Below are 17919 nucleotides of genomic sequence, written 5' to 3' on the forward strand. Positions count from 1 at the left end.
CAAAGCCTCTTCAAATGGTAACACTAGCCCACTGAGCACAGCATCTGCTTCAACCAGTTCTTTCAAAAAATGACAATCATCACATTCTCTCCATGTTATCGATTAGTATATTGAAAGGAGATTTTATTTAAACCAGGTGGGTTTTTTATGCAGCCACTGTAGGCCCCTGTAAAAATGACAGCAATCAGATCGCCAGCACAAATGGGTCATTGCTATCTTGTTAAAACAGGTTTCAGCAACTTTTGATCTCAATGACTAGCATATTAATGTTCATGAGTAAGTCTTCATTGTCATCTAAATATTCGGTGAAATTCTAATAACTGTTGTTCATTATTGTGTTCTAGTGCAATAATCCAATGACTAAAGAACCGAAACTGGAGGCAGCTGTGCGAATTGTTCCAGAATGGCAGGACTATGATCAAGAGATAAAACAGCTTCAGAAAATGGTCCAAGAGGGGAAAATGAATGGATTAACTCATGCTAGGACAGAAGATGTAACCAGCACACAGGGTGAGTTTGATAACATTATTGCTCTTCAGCATAGGTAAAAGCCATTTGAAATCCATGAGGCCCATTTTAGAGCCAATATATGTAACAACAGTTTTAATATAATAATCTATCCCAAGGTACTTCACAGGAGGATTATACAACAAAATATGACATTGAACCCCATAAGGAGATATGGGCCAGATGACCAAAAGCTTGATCAAAGAATTGGTCTCTATAAGGAGGAAAATGAGGGAGAGAAACAAATAGATGTAAATAGAATATTTCATAGAGTTGAACTTTTGCAACTAGTCATTGTTGGAGCGAATAAAATTGAGGATGATCAAGAGTTTGGAATTAGTAAAGTGTAGATATCCAAGATTGTGCAGCTGAAGGAGAGATAGGAAGAGACAAGGCCATGAAGGAATTTAAAATGGAGGATGAAGATTTTAAGGTTTAATATTGTTTGATTGGGAGTCACTGTAGGTCAGTGAGCATAGGTGTTAATGGGACTTCTTGCAAATAAAGACAGAGGCAGCAGAGTTTTGGTTGGACTTAAGTTTACGGACCATAGAATGTAGGAAACCATCCAGGAGTGGATTGAAATTGTCAATTTGAGAGATAACAAAAGGCAGTGCAAGCTTCAGCAGCAGATGAGCTGAGACAGGATCAAAGTGGGGCTCTGTTATGGAGGTGGAAATATGTGGTCTGAGTGATGCCACAAAAATGAGGCTGGAACCTGATCTTGGAGGTCAAATATGACACCAGGTTTGCGAGCAGATGGTTTGATCTCAGACCAGGAAATGAGATGGGAGTCATTAATTAGGAAATGGAGATTAGAGTGGGGACTGAAAACAATGGCTTCAGTCTTCTCTGTATTTAATTAGATTCTAAGGTATTCTACTGTGATATACAATATGGTATTGCAAGAACCACCATGAAAAAACAATGAGAGGAAAGGTGGAGAGAGCATAAGGTGTCTCAGGGGCAATAACCACACCTTGTGGGGAGTAGAGCGACCTGTGTCCTCTGTCTTGTCTCATTATTAGAGCTGGGCTTTGATAACCTCATGGCATATTTGAAAAGAGGTGCTCCCAAATGCATCATTAATCTGTGCCACATCACTTAGGGAACTGTTCCTGATTTTCAATTTTCTCAAAATAAAAAATCCTAATCTAAAACCACATTCTTAACTTTCCATTACATTCTTCATGCTTCTTGTAAAAATCCAGACCTTAATAGCAGCTTTGGCATGAACAGAAGATGTTTTTTAAACTCCAGTTTTTAGAAGTGCATCGATAGCCATTGAGATACCTGTCTCAAATTGTTAAATCAAGATTGCTTATGGAGACGTATGGTTATATGTATGGACGTTGCTGCAGGGAGCCATATTTATGCTTTAATTATTCAATGTCTTGTCCACCAGCACAATTGTAGATTAAGCTTGGCTGGGTCTTCAGAGAGAAAGAGAGCTGCACAGAGGCATCTACCTTTAGACAGTCCTCTCCAGCAACTGAACTCAGAAAGCTGTTTTTCTCAGCTAAAATCCTAGCCCTTCCATTTTTAGTATCACATATCGTATATGATCCTGTATATCTACCTCACTTTCCATTACTTTAATCAAGAAAACACTCCAACAGTCCTTTGGTAAACAAAAATTCATTAAGCCTTCTGGTGAATAAACACTCATATGGCTAAAATAAGTTCTTATCCTGCTTTCCAGGATCTGCTGTATTCCTACCAGATTCCCTTTGACAAAACACCAAATCTTAAAGTAGTCCTTCCTAAACATGAAATATATTAATGGCATAGTATCATCACACTATTGAGTTGGGTGATCAGCAATGATAATGATGGTGGAGCAGGCCTGAAGAACCGAATGGCCTGCTCCTATTTTTTATGTTTCTCCATTGCAACTGTGGGCAGGATTAGAAGCTGTTGTGGACCATGTTTTGCCCAGGTCTGTGTCAGATGGTTTTCAGAAGGAAGTATTGTGTGATCTAAGATTTTCCTGGCTTAAATTTCTTATGGAATACAAGCTGATGTAAATCATGGGGCGGCGTGCTTCACAGCTCCAGAGACCTGGGTTCGATTCCCAGTTTGGGTCACTCTCTGTGTGGAGTTTGCACATTCTCCTCATGTCTGCATGGGTTTCCTCCGGTTGCTCTAGTTTCCTCCCAGAGTTCAAAGATTGGGGGGGGAGGTAGTTTCATTGGCCATGTTAAAATTGCCCCTTAGTGTTCTGAATGTGTAGATTAGAGGGGTTAGTGGGTAAATATGTAGGGATATGGGGGTTAGGGCCTGGGCGGGATTGTAGTCGGTGCAGACTCAATGGGCCAAATGGCCTCTTTCTGCACTGTAGGGCTTCTATGATTCTATGTTCAACATGCAAATTATTAAAAAAACTAAGGTTAAAAGAAGTTAAAAACTGTTAATTTATCAAGAATTCAAATCAAAATATTTCCTGGAGGAGAAATTTTAGTAGCTTGATTTGCTTTTTAATCTGGTCAATTACTTAACACACAAATTTTGCGCAAGATGTTTTGATTTCTTGTATGTACATTATATGCAAAATATGGACTGATCGTTGATGATAGCAAACCAAAAGCTTGCCTAAAACAAGATAAACTTGTTAACTGTTTACAGTCCTGTTAACTGATATGCAAGCATTGCATATTTGCATATTTTTGCATGTCCTATCCAATTGTATAAATGCAATGTTGCAAGAGTTCTGGAATTCTTGTCCCATAACTTCTTGGCTCCCCAACATCACATTTGGGGGGCACCCCTATGCTATGCCAGGGAGTCCCTCGAAGTTCCCAGGTAAGGGTTTAGCTGACAATTGCCTGAAATGCTAACTTATTCTGGCAATTGTGCTGAGCTGGGAACCATGTGACAGAAGCGATTTAAATTGCTAACTTTGGATGGTTCTGCCAGTTTTTCCCTGATGGATAGTTATTATGAAAGAGTTGGAAGGAAATAAAACACTTCTAATTCCAAAGTAACTATCTAAACAACCAGCTTCACAGTGGACATCCCATGTGTACATGACTTCCCAGAAAACCCACCGCAGCACCCTGACCCAATTTCTCCGCTGCCACCCCCCCACCCACACACATCCATGCACCCCCTTGCAGTCCACCTCACCTAGCTCCCTTCCCTCTGGTATCTTCCCCCTTCTGGTCTCTCCACTTATCCAGCCTGAACAAGGGAGTTTGGGTGTGACAGGGGCTTCAGATTCCCAGCTATGCTAAGTTCAATCAGAGTGGCAATATGACAGAGATTGCACTCTTCAGGAAATTACTGGCCTTTGTGATGAAAGTCTGGATATGCAATCCAGCAGCATAAAGAACAACTCCGGATGGAAGCAGGGAGTGTTCCTGATTGAACATATTTTGATTGAAAAGGGCAATGTAGTACCGTTATCATGGATTTTATTTTGCCACAGTGCTATGAGTTGGTGATTTCTAACCTTACTATCTCCTTCATTTCACAGATCACGTCCCACATGTCGAGCTTTAAGCTGTGAATGTGATAACCGTTTAACTCTGTTTAAGGAGTTCCTCCTTTTTCCTACGTGAAGTCTTCTCAAATGTGACAGCTAAGAGACTGGAATGAGAATGTGCTGTTAGTTGTGTTTTGTTTTCTTCAGATAAGGTGTATTATAATTTGGGTTCAGTTCTGTGGACAGGTAAAGCAATGGGGGTGCAAAATCACTGGAAAATATATAGATATTCACCTCAGGGACAAAAAACAATCATGGAAAATCAGATGGTTTCTATATGTTGGTCAGTGGGATGGGGTTTAGGAAAGACAAAGTCATAGGGATGATTTAAATTCCCAATAATTAAAAATCCAAATCTTTCAATGCATTGATTTTCAGATTCCTGAATTCTTTGTCTAGATTAATCATTACAGTGAATGTTGATGTATCATTCTTGTCCTTGAAAGAATATACATGACTCATTCCTCTCTCAATCACACATGCAATCTCATTCACTCCCAAACACTCCCACTCCCCTGCTTGCTCGCTCGCCTCTCGATTTAAACTCACTCTGTGTTTACTGAAGGGCAGACCAAGGTGAATCCTTATTTGAAGTTTATGTATTCTATAAGCCTATATTTTCAGCAAAGTACTCAAAAGCCTCAGCTGCTATGCTGTCTGGAAAATTGCAAAATCTGGTAATTTATGTTCGGGAATTTCTATTGTGGAATATGCAGCTATTAGTTTTTATTACTATTTTATAGAACATAGTTCTGCATTTGCAGATGAGAAATGAAGATCACGTGTTGTCTTCTGTAAATATTCTAGAATATCTGCCACACCATGAACAGCATGACTGCTTATTAGTCATATAGTATTTGTTTTATTCTTTCATAACCTATAAAGTAGCGCTTACATCTGAGGCCTTCAATTTGTGTAAATCCACCTTAACCTCACAGTCTATTGTGTAAACTATCAGGATACACCCTTACGCTGTATAGCGACAGTGCATCTTCAGCTTAAACAGCAAACAGATGAGCATTTAAAAATAGTCTGAAGGGCATTTCATCCTTATCCTATCACCACTTTACCAATACATACATGTTTGTATTCAGTGTTATTTGGATTTCCTTGTGTTCATGCTGCCCAATTGCAATGTATGTGGGGGAGAGTCCTTTATTGGACTTGCTGTCTGAAGTGATTTGCAAGTGTACGTTTTGTATTACGGCTGATTATAGGTTGAACAGCTAAATGGGTAGAAGATTGCTGTGCATATAGCAGACTTGTATAGGAAGAAATTCTTCATGGTTGCTCCACTGTATAGAACATCAGAGGTTAGTTAACATTTCAGAGCTAGCAGTTTTTACACACAATTTCAGACTTTCACCAAACCTGTAAAAAAAAACAAAAAAAAATTCCCATGCTGTTTACTTTCTTTTGAATTCCATTATAACAATAGAACATGAACGATTCACCATGGTCTTGACCGTGGTGTGACTTGCTGCTTCAAATGCATTTTACATATTTATACTTCAATGAAGTTTGGATATTTCTGATGCAAGAAACATACTAGAAGATGAACTGCAAACTCACAATCAGCTCTGATGGAAAACGTTAATGTAACCTCCTTTATCGCGTGATGTAGTGTCGGTTGTCAGAAATATTTAACATTTTTGTTTAATATTATTTGCATTATGCTTTGCCTGTTGTGACTTTTTTCCATCTGTTGAAAGGGAAGAAGTGTTTAGCATATTGCAGACTGAATATAAGAACTCAGAACTTGAGAAGATAGGGAATGAGCACACAACTAACTTCCAAAAACTTGCATACGTTTAGCATGTTAGCTGTGTGCTTACCAGGTCTTAATTATATGGCCAAAATAGTGACCATTGCTTTCACCCTGGAAACAAAGTTTGCCTCTCAGTTTAAGCTGAGTGAATGAAAGGCACTTTTCTCTGTTGCCATAGTTCAGCCTTAATTGGCACTAACTGGGCATTCCAATTTGTGGCTGTAAAAGAGGCATATGTGAGAACTAGTGATGTTATACTGCTGTGTAGCGATGGTTTGTCTACGTGGTGTGGTTACCTTACATAGTTTGTTAAAAGGGGAAACACTTTAAATGTCATTATTATGAAATGTGTAAAACACCAACCCCCTACTGGTGGCTCATGAATTTGAAACAAACCAGAAATTGATCCAGCTGAAAAGCTCAAGTAAGTGTTCGATTCCTAGTTTTAAAGGCAAGATCTATTCAGTCATCCTAGATTTTTCTAAGATTTGCTGTATCAATTAGTAAGTAGCCAAGTTTAAATGCTACTTGTGCTTTGCTGTTGCCCTTTCAGCATTCTACACCTGGAAGTGAACTTTGGTGTATTTATGGGATTCTGAATTTTCAGTTTGAACAAACTGTTTCAGTGTTTTGTACGATTGAAAAATTTGACTTGAAATACAAATCAAATTGTTTCTCTTCCATGGCATAAAAAATTTGGATTTGTTTCTTTAACCCTAAGCAATATGAGTTACTGGGAATCTAAACTCACAATGCAGTTAAAAACTTCACCTGCCCTTGCACTTTGATATTTCTGAAACTCTCACCTTCCAGTTATATGGAAGGCTGTTCTGTCAGCCTTTTCTGCTCCACAGACCCAGTGTTATCGATGAGAAGTTTTAGTTAAATCCTAAAGTGGCTTAAGTATTCCCTAAAATGGTTTATAGCGAACCACACTGATTATTGTCTGTCGTACTTTCTATAGCCTGCGATATTTTTAGATGGACTCTTATGCATTTTACTTCTGTCATTATAAGTTCCTCAATACCCTGTACCTGTTGTCTTTATTTCTTCTTGTTTTTAAAAACACAGAAAATACATTATGACATCTTGACCCTTGGATAAACACATTTATTTAAGCCCACACTACAGTTCATTGGATCCAATGCATTTTAGGTGTGTGTGGCACCATCTTCAATAAAGATTTTTTTTTCAATTGGCAATGAGCTTCTTGACCTTGCAGTCACAATTTTGATGCAGGTTGCTTGAAAGGTTTGAAGAAATTGAATATCAAGCCTGACTTATTATCATGAAATCACACTGCTGATTTAGGGTGAAGAAGGGAGATCACAATTGCTAATTTTTAAATAAACTGCTTATCTTTTCACCGAACACTTCAGAAGTGATGTGCATTTGAAAAGGTTCAAAGAACAGAAATAATGATCCCAAGTGCAAATTGGGTGAGTGATGAGGAAAGATGAGAGGTGTTTAAGCTCTCAAATATAGAGAGAAGATGAATAAAAGAGTCTCACTAATATATAAAATCACTAATATTTAACACGCGATTCACCCTCTACGGTTTTTAGGCTAGCATGGCCAGTAAAAAAAAGGAAATAAATTTAAATTGGTGAGAACAAAACAATCTCAAGGGGAAAAGGATATTTGAGTGATATATACTTGAAATCAAAGGTGTTGGGAGAGTTCACTATCTGGTTAGATGAGAGTTGAAATTATAAAGGGAATTTTTCTATGGGATTAATAGCATTTTTGAATGTTTTAAATATTAACTGCTGACATTGCAGAGGTTTCAAACAGAGCTTTGTTGCAGTGACAGGTGCACTAACCAGCAATCTTGGGAGATGCAGAAAAAACCCACTGTCACTAAAGAAAGCACATCAGAGCTGTTGCAGCATTCTGCTCGGCAGTCGCAGCATTTATTGATTTTACAGGGATTTGTTATCGCTTCATCTTGCTTGTTCCGTCATGTGTACTGTCAAAAGAATTTTCTTGCTATTTTACCATTTGCTCTTTTTTGTGCTTCATTATTTGCATTATTAATGGATCTCTCACGGTCACGTCAAAAGCGTGGGCAGAATGTGGTTCAAACCTGACACACAGGAATTAACTGTATTTTGTATAGATCCCTGTTGCAGCCTATTAAGGGATGTTTCCAAAGCCACTGTCAAATATGTATTGTACAGTCAGGAAATTCACAACATAATTTTATGGTTTGGAGAGTACTCTGCTGCCTTTCGCAGGTGCCATAGCATTGTTGCTGAAAGGAAAGCAGCTATGCTTTGTTTTCCATGTGACCCATTTATAATGTTGAAAATTATTTTCCAAAGTTGTGGAGGTTCAAATGTTCTTTCTACCCAAAATAACAATAAAGCAGTGAAGCTGCAAAATAATTTATTGTGGTTTCTCTCTAAAATTACAATGATAAACTGTTTGTGACAGCTTATGATTTTTTTATTTGCAAGATTTTTCGCTGCCTTTTTGGTTCGCCATTGCACTGATGGAAGCTAAAATCTATATCTGTGGATCTCATGACATCACGTTGGGGATAGGTTTATCAGCATTAGCACAGCAAACTTTTACGGGGAGCGGGGGGAACGAAGTACTTGCCTCCCTATTAGAAAGATCTGTTGCAAACTGACCAACTTGAAAAGAAAATGCTGTCCCATAACAATATGACAGTGTAGGTGCCCTTACGCTGAGAGTGGAACGCTCAGTGGATGGAGTTCCCACTCTCGAGAGCTGCTGTTTGATCTTATTGGCTGTCAGCTCTTAGTGTCAACAGGACCAAAGCTCAATCGTGGCTGCAATTGCAAGCATTTCCACAAAGAAGATATCATGGACACTGGAGTGAGGAGAGTCCAGGTGTTTTGGGTAGGGAGGGATCAGGCACCCTCAAGAGAGGGTTGGGTTTTGGAGAGAAGGTTGGGAGGGGATACATGTCTCTAGGGATGAGCGCAGGGCACACCCTGAAGGAGGAACTCCTTTCTTGCCCTTTCACCAACTTTGGTGAAAAAATGGCCTTCCCACTCTCACCTGCTTTCCACTGGATAACAATTTATGGCAGTTAATGCAAATTGAGGGCTTTAAATGTGCAGTGATTTAGCTGGGTGGACGAGTGAACACCATGCACTCACCCTTTATTACGGGGACCGAGTCAGGGACAGGTTAGAAGGCAGTAGGTTACCCACCTGTTACATTTATGCACCCCTGCTGAAAACACACCCAGCAGAGGGGTCATTAAATCCAGTGCACACAGTTAAAAGATTTTGGTCTGTCTTTGGCTATGGTCCAGTGAAGATACGGGTGACACAGTGATTAGCACTGCTGCCTCACAGCACCAGGAACCTGGGTTCAATTCCAACCATAATTGACTGGAGTTTGCATGTTTCCTCCCTTTGTGTGGGTTTCCTTTGGGTGCTCCAGTTTCCACCCACAGTCCAAAGATGTGCAGGTTGAATGGATTGGTCATGATAAATTGCCTCTTACTGTCCCAAGATTTGTAGGTTAGAAATAGCAGGGCAAATATGCGGGGTTATGGGGAAAAGATCTGGGTAAGATGCTCCACTGAGGAATCGGTGCAGTCTCGATGAACTGAATGACCTCCATCTGCAAATAGGGATTCTATGACGCTTCCATCTGAGTTATGAATTCAAGTTCCATTCCAGAAAGTATAGTTGTGACAAGTGGTAACCTTTAGATGTTGAACTGCAGTCCCATCTGTCCTCCACAGGTGCATGTAAAAGATCCCCTGCCTACAGTTTCAGAGGTAAAAAGATTCCTATAGGGTCTCGGGCAATTTTCATTGCTCAACTAACAGCATAAAAGAAATGATCATAACTTTGCTTTTTGTGAGTGCTTGCTGAGTGCGAATCAGCTATTGTGTTTCCCACATTGCAATAGTCATTACACCCTAATAGTTCCTTGAGATGTCCTGAGGTTTTGGTTTGATTTATTATTGTTACATGTATTGGTATACCGTGAAATGTATTGTTTCTTGTATGCTATACAGACAAAGCATTTTTTGTACGAGGGAGGTCATACCTCACAAATTTGATTGAGTTTTGTGAGGAGATGACAAAAATGATTGACAAAGGAAGGGCCATGGATGTCGTCTACGTGGATTTTAGTAAAGCATTTGATAAGGTCCCTCATGGAGGCTGGTGTGAAAGGTTAAATCACATGGGATCAAGGGTGAACTAGCTAGATGGATTCAGAATTGGCTTAGCCATAGAAGACAGAGGGTAGTAGTGGAGAGGTCTTTTTCTGATTGGAGGTCTGTGACTAGTGGAGTTCCACAGGGTTCTGTACTGGGACTTCTGCTGTTTGTGATATATATAAATGATTTGGAAAAAGATGTAGCTAGTCTGAACGTAAGAACATAAGAAATAGGAGCAGGAGTAGGCCATCTAGCCCCTCGAGCCTGCCCCGCCATTCAATAAGATTATGGCTGATCTGTCATGGCTCAGTTCCACATTCCTGTCCTCTCCCCATAACCCTTAATCCCCTTGCCTATCAAAAACCTATCAACTCGCGTTTTAAAAATATTGAGCGAGGCAGCCTCCACCACTTCAACAGGCAGAGAATTCCAGAGATTCACCAGTGGGGGTCAATGGGTGCTATTCGGATTGGCAGATGGTGACTAGTGGAGTGCCCCAGGAGTCGGTGCTGGGGCCTCAGCTATTTACCATTTATATAGATGATCTGGAGGAGGGAACCGAGTGTATGGTGTCAAAATTTGCTGATGACACCAAGATTGGTGGAATGGCAAATTGTGCGGAGAGTGTGGAGAGTCTACAGAAGGATCTAGATAGGCTGGGCGAATGGGCCAGGAACTGGCAAATGGAATTTAATGTTGGCAAGTGCGAGGTTGTCCACTTTGGTAGGAATAATAGTAGGAAGGATTATTACTTGGCAAAAAACTGCAGCAGGCGACGGTGCAGAGGGACCTCGGGGACCTTGTGCATGAGTCGCAAAAACCCAGCTTGCAGGTGCAGCAGGTGGTCAGGAAGGCGAATGGGATGCTGGCCTTCATAGCGAGGGGGATTGAATATAAAAGTAGGGAGGTCTTGCTGCGGCTGTATAGGGCATTGGTGAGGCTGCAGCTGGAGTACTGTGTGCAGTTTTGGTCGCCGTACTTACGCAAGGATATTTTGGCCTTGGAGGGAGTGCAGAGGAGGTTTACTAGGCTGATGCCGGAGTTGAGGGGGTTGAGCTATGAGGAGAGGCTGAATAAATTAGGCTTGTACTCGTTAGAGTTTAGAAGAATGAGGGGAGATCTCATTGAGACGTATAAGATGATGAATGGGATGGATAGGATAGAGGTGGAGAGACTCTTCCCGCTCAGAAAGGACAGTAGGACCAGGGGGCACAGCGTCAAGATAGAGGGGGGGCGGTTTAGAATGGAGTTGAGGAAGAACTTCTTCACTCAAAGGGTGGTGAATCTCTGGAATTCTCTGCCCGTTGAAGTGGTGGAGGCTACCTCGCTAAATATTTTTAAGACGCGGGTCGATGGGTTTTTGATGAGAGGGGATTAAGGGTTATGGGGAGAGGGTGGGAATGTGGAACTGAGCCACGACAGATCAGCCATGATCTTATTGAATGGCGGGGCAGGCTCGAAGGGCTAGATGGCCTACTCCTGCTCCTATTTCTTATGTTCTTATGTTCCTTTGAGTGAAGAAGTTCCTCCTCAACTCCGTTCTAAACCGCCCCACCTTTATCCTGAGGCTGTGCCCTCTAGTCCTACTATCCTTTCTGAGCGGGAAGAGTCTCTCCACCTCTATCCTATCCATCCCATTCAACATCTTATATGTCTCAATGAGATCTCCCCTCATTCTTCTAAACTCTAACGAGTACAAGCCTAGTTTATTCAGCCTCTCCTCATAGCTCAACCCCCTCAATTCCGGAATCAGCCTAGTAAACCTCCTCTGCACTCCCTCCAAGGCCAAAATATCCTTGCGTAAGTGCGGTGACCAAAACTGCACACAGTACTCCAGCTGCGGCCTCACCAGTGCCCTATACAGCTGCAGCAAGACCTCCCTACTTTTATATTTTATTTTATATTTATAGTCTGATTAAGTTTGTGGATGACACAAAGACTGCTGGAGCTGCAGACAGTGGTGAACTTTGTCAGAGAATACAGCAGGATATAGATAGGTTGGAAAATTGGGCGGAGAAATGGCAGGTGGAACTTAATCCAGATAAATGCTAAGTGATACATTTTGGTAGATCTAATGCAGGGAGTTGCTGTACAATAAATGGCAGAACCATCAGGAGCAGAGACACACAGAGGGATCTAGGTGTGCAAGTCCACAGATCCTTAAAGGTGGCAACATAGGTGGAAAAGGTGGTGAAGAAGGCATATGGCATGCTTGCCTTTATTGGACGTGGTATAGGGTATAAAAGTTGGCATATGATGTCACAGTTATATAAAATGTTGGTTAGGCCACATTTGGAATACTGCGTCCAGTTCTGGTCACCACACTCCCAGAAGGACCTGGAGGCTTTGGAGAGAGTGCAGAAAAGATTTACCAGGATGTTGCATGGTATAGAGGGTCTTAGCTACGAGGTGAGATTGAGTAAACTAGTGTTGTTCTCCCTAGAAAGATGGAGGTTGAGGGGTGACCTGATAGAAGTTATAAAATTATGAGGGGCATAGATAGAGTGAACAGTTGGAAGCTTTTTCCCAGGTCAGAAATGACAAACACAAGGGGTCACAAGTTCAAGGTAAGGGGGACTAGGTATAATACAGATATGCGGGGAACGTATTTTACACAAAGGGTGGTGGGGGCCTGGAATGCACTACCAAGCAAGGTGGTTGAGGCAGACACGCTAGGATCATTTAAGATAGCCACGTGAACAGACTGGGAATAGAGGGATACAAACAGATGGTCTAGTTAGGAATACATGATCAGTGCAGGCTTGGAGGGCCAAAGGGCCTGTTCCTCTGCTGTATTGTTCTTTGTTTATACCGTTCATAGAGAAAGAAAGGAGAGAGTGTTACAGTCATAGCTGGAGTGTAGAGAAAGATTAACTTCGTACGAGGGAAGTCACAATTATTTTACTTAACTGAAATGAAAATACAAATGGAAGTGCCATAATGTGCCAAATATTCTTCAAATTCTTTACTCGGGGAAAATAATCAAATCGATTTGGTAATATCAACCTATAGCTTCAGTGGTGCTTTCCACCACAGTGCTTGATATCCCCAGATTATTGGTTTAATTGCATAGATATGGTGAATGATATCAGAGGTTACAGCAATACACATAAGCAACAAAAAGGTTGATCTAGTAATCAGAAAGAAAGTCAAACCAAGCAGTAGGAAGTTATACCTCAAAGTCAAACTCCCTACGAAACTTTAACAACTCGAGAGACGAACAACAATTGCGAATGGCTAGTGTTTGGGGATGAATAAAGGCACCAGTTGTTAAAATGAACACTTCTGGATTATTTGAGGACTAGTGGATGAATGTAAAAGCTACAAAGGCTTTTACCTTATAAAAGTTCTTTGCTATTAGTCATTGAAACAATGCTAGGTATCTTGTGGATATTATATGACTTAAGTGCTAATCGAGTATTTGTCCTTTGAGTCTTTCTACACCAATATACTTACTTGTTCATTACACAGAAAATTTGGTGTGAGTGATTGTCAGCAGTTTGAATCATTCTACCACTATGTACCAATTGCGAGCTCACATGATTCTGTGGGTTTATCCAGTAAGTACCTGAGACAGACCCAAAAGAGACTTAGATTTGTTCCCTGGCCTATGCATTTGAGATATGACAGCAGAGTATGCCAAGAGTTCATTGTATGTGAAACCTCACACTGAGCCATGTACATGGTTTGAATGTTCGTGAAGATGTAAAGTTTATCAACAGCCTTGCCTCCAACAGTCTGTATAAATCCTAAACAAGGACAATCTCATCTGAGATGCACAACAATGATAATATTGAGACAGCAGAAAAGATGATGACAAAAGCATCAAAAGCCCAGCAACTAGAAAAAACAGCAAGAGAAATTACTACAACACAAGGACAGTGCAGGAAAAATGTCAACAGAGCTCCAAGAAAGGTTAAAATAAAACCTTGTGTGTACAAGAGTGCTTTGATCACGTGCAAGCTGAGATCAATTTAAGAAGTAGCAGGACTGGCATTATTGGTTTACCAAGTACAAAACTGCTTCGGGACTAGCAGAAAAGGCTAGCAAAAAACAAGTTAGTACCATTCCCTATGCCATAAGCAGTAATGTAGACAATATATTCGTCAGATAGGGCATAAATGAAGAGATGGTTATACAGATGTTATAAAAGCCTTTGATACATAATACAGCCTTCGAAGTAATACCATCATAGTCTGGGAGAGCACATAGATCCTCTCATTAATAATTTATATGAGAAAGGCATATATAGAGCCCTGGAAGATCAATTAATTCAGAAATGCATTGTTGTAGGAATCTTATCAGATTCCCTGCAGTCAAGGGAGGATTTAATGCAACCAATGGCTGTGCAGTTAACAAAGCCGGCAGAAGTAAGAAAGCTGTCTCTTCATTTGAGGTGACAGATTTCTGGAGAAAATTGAAAATTGTTTTTAGAACACAAGTCACAGCCACCCATTCAAGAACAGGGAAACATTGAAGAGGGCAAGGTAACCATTATTACTCCATGTTTTTGCTGTGACAGGAAAAGGTGGTGTGGCCCTAGAATGCCCCAACAAAAATGCAAAGTGCCATTATATTCTTTCACAGGATGTGGGTATTGCTGTCTAAGCTATAAAACTTTGACTATCACTAATTGCCTTTGTGAAGATGGTGGTGAGCTACCATGTGGTATAGGTACACCCACAGCGCTATTAGGGACAGTTCCAGGACTTAGATCCAGTAACAGCAAAAGGACAGAAATATAGTTCCAAGTCTGGATGGTGAGTGAATTGGTGAAGACGATGCATCTGCTGCCCTTCTCCAAGGCGGTATAGATTGTGGTTCTGGACAGTGCTGTTGAAGGAGCCTTAGTGAGTTACTGCAGTGCTTCTTGTAGATTGGACGCATTGCTGTCACCGTGCATCAATGATGGAGGGAGTGGATGCTGAAGGTGGTGGATGGGGTGCCAATCAAGTGGGCTGCTTTTTCCTAGATTGTGTTGAGCTGCTTGAGTTGTAGGAGCTGCACCCATGCAGGCAAGTGAATTGTAGTCTATCACACTCTTGATTTATGTCTGACAGGCTTGGAGTCAGGAGGAGGATTCATTTTGAATCTACCACAGCAAAAAGCTAACTTGAATCTTATACCTCAGGCAACTGAGAACAAATTAGGGAAACCATCACATTATCTCTGTGAATCAGAGACAACAGTGGACACTTCAGGGAGAGGTGTGGAATAATGTAAATAATGTACTAATAGGGCCAGAGACTTGGGAGATGCAGTGTAAATGGTTGATGTTAAATGTGTAAACAGCCAGACTACATCATCATGATGTAAGATCACATGACAACAGAGTATACTGAGAGTTCTCTGTGAAACCTCACGCTAAGCCTCATCCTGAACCTTGTATTGAACATTGTTTTAACTGTAAAGTTTCCCAACAACCCTGCCATGAGCATTCTCTATCAACCCTGGCCAAGGACAACCTCATCTCAGACTTTGAAGGTAACAGAGGCTGCAATAGTTTAAATACTTGTACTCCCCTAACCATTTGACAAGTTTGAATGGTAACTAAAATTAAAGCTCATGGAATTGAAGGCATATTATTGACGTGGTTAGGAGATTGGCCAGGTAGTAGAAAACATAAGCTTGAATTGGGAGGAAGTGACAAATGGAGCCTCACAAGGATCTGTGCAGGGGCTACCACAATTCACCATATTTTAAGGTTAAAATCACCATCGTCCCAGATGACTGGTGCTGATTTAACCCGAGGATCACCACACCTCAGACTAGGGGCAAGGTTGAGAAGGAAGGCCTTCATGAATAACCTCAGCCAGTATGGGAATTGAATCCGTGCCTCTGCATCACTCAGTCGCTCTGCATCACTAACCAACTGTCCAGTCAACTGAGCAAACTGTCTCTATATTTACTAATGACTTGGATATCTGACTCTATTGTTTTATCTAAGTTTTCAGATGGTGACAGGGTTATTGTTATTGTAAGTGGTGTAGATTGGAACCTAAAGTTTCATAGAAAAACTGATAAAGTGAGTGGTGAATACAGGGCAGCACGATGGCACAGTGGTTAGCACTGCTATCTCACAGTGCCAGGCACGGGTTTAATTCCCGGTTGGGTTACTGTCTGTGTGGAGTCTGCACGTTCTCCCTGAATCTGCGTGGGTTTGCTCTGGTTTCCTCTCAGTCTGAAAGATGAGCTGGTTTGGTGCATTCACCCAAACAGGTGCCGGAGTGTGGCAACTAGGGGAATTTCACAGTAATTTCATTGCAGTGTAAGCCTTACTTGTGAATAATAAATAAACTTTATTTTAAAAACTTTGTGGTAGATGGATTTCAACACAGCGATGATCAAAAAATGATAGATTCAAATATTATTTAAAAGGTGAAATATATTCTAACAGTAATCAGGAATAGTATGTATTACGTTCATATGTCTTACATATGGAACTATTGAACAGAACTTGTACACACTGATAGAAACTATTTGAAAAGTGATTTGATAAAATAAAACTATATGAGGTTCCAAATGCATCAATTAGAGAAATTAAATAATTATTTGGTTCCCAGCTAATTATCTACTGAACAAGAGCAAAAATTATAACTACATTGGAACAATTAGATTTACAAAAGAACATAGGAAAAGAAGTCCATCTGTTTACTCGCATCTGCTCTGCCATTCAATAAGATTTTGGCTGATATGTTGGAAGCTTTTCCTGCTCCGTAATCCTCCACTCCCTTGTAGGTCAAACATCTTTCCAACTTTGACTTGCAACAAGTGCTTCACTCACTGATTTCTTGTGTGTGTGCACGCGCGCGTGCTGGGTCCCGCTTCCAGGAACTTGCTGCCTTCAACATAGTGAATTTCAGGTTAACTTAAGCTGATTCTTAAAGGTTACAGAGTCCCAGGCATAGAATTTTTACCTTCTTGTCCTGCAATAGTAATCAATACTATTACTTTAATCCCTGACCTTGCACAAAATATAAGGAATCAGGGCCACACAGTGGTTAGCACTACTGCCTCACAACTCTAGGGATCCAGGTTCAATTTTCAGCCTTGGGTGACTGTGTGGAGTTTACACATTCTCCCCGTATTTGCATGGATTTCCTCCCACGGTCCCAAGATGTGTAGGTTAGGTGGATTGGCCATGATAAATTGACTCTCATGGCCAAAGATGTGTAGGTTAGGGGATTAGCAGGGTAAATGTGCAGAGTTATGGGGATGGGGCAATGTGGAGAAGGGCAAGTAAAGAACTAAATGGTAGGTTTAATCTTGCACTTCCCTATTGACATGTTTACCAAGCCTGAAATTTTGTATTTCTCTTTCTTGGACTGTTCTTCCCATGAAAATGAAGTCTACTACATCCTCAAACTTACAGTGCAGAAGGAGGCCATTTGGCCCCTCCAGTCTGCATTGACCACAATCCTGCCCAGGCCCTATCCCCATAATCCCACGCATTTACTGTAGCTAGTCCCCCCGACATTAAGGAGTAATTTAGCATAGCCTATCCACCTAACCTGTGCATCTTTGGACTGTGGGAGGAAAGTGGAGCACCTGGAGGAAACCCACACAGATATGGGTAGAATGTGCAAACTCCACACAGACAGTGACCCAAGTTGGGAATCGAACCTGAGTCCCTGGAGCTGTGAGGCAGCAGTGCTAATCACTGTACCACTTTTTGTGGACCCCAGCAGTTGTGACACAATGCAATGTCGAGATTACCTTTTCATTCACACTGTTTTTCGCTATGCTAACATTGCTGTGATTCACAATTACGTTGGGTTAATTTTGAAGTATTATCAATCAAACAAACACACAAGGCACCATTTCCCATCTCTTACCACTGAAAATATAAATTATTCCATTTAATCAGTGGGTATTTTGTTATATCTGTGTTAACCAACTGATATGGTCAGCTGTTTATAATAGTCAAGACATGCACTTGGGCTATTGCTCAACTGTCATTTTATTGTTGAACATTGATCACTCATGATACTTGCATTTTATTGCAGT

The 17919-nt window shown here is 40.9% G+C and overlaps 1 protein-coding gene across 2 annotated transcripts in view; it reads left to right on the top strand.

Annotated features, from left to right (window-relative positions):
- Positions 1–6954, top strand: part of uggt1 (UDP-glucose glycoprotein glucosyltransferase 1) — a 131962-nt gene extending 125008 nt beyond the window's left edge. For both annotated transcript variants that reach the window (XM_080185439.1, XM_080185440.1), the window contains 2 exons: positions 345–510; positions 3983–6954. In XM_080185439.1, coding sequence (XP_080041565.1) covers positions 345–510; positions 3983–4008 — 192 coding nt within the window. In that variant the 3' untranslated portion in view covers positions 4009–6954. The remainder of the gene's footprint in view (positions 1–344; positions 511–3982) is intronic.
- The last annotated feature ends 10965 nt before the right edge of the window (positions 6955–17919 follow it).

Source organism: Carcharhinus amblyrhynchos, chromosome 3, assembly GCF_965287045.1.
Source record: "Carcharhinus amblyrhynchos chromosome 3, sCarAmb.v2.hapA, whole genome shotgun sequence".
In the NCBI taxonomy this organism is placed as follows: Eukaryota; Metazoa; Chordata; class Chondrichthyes; order Carcharhiniformes; family Carcharhinidae; genus Carcharhinus; species Carcharhinus amblyrhynchos.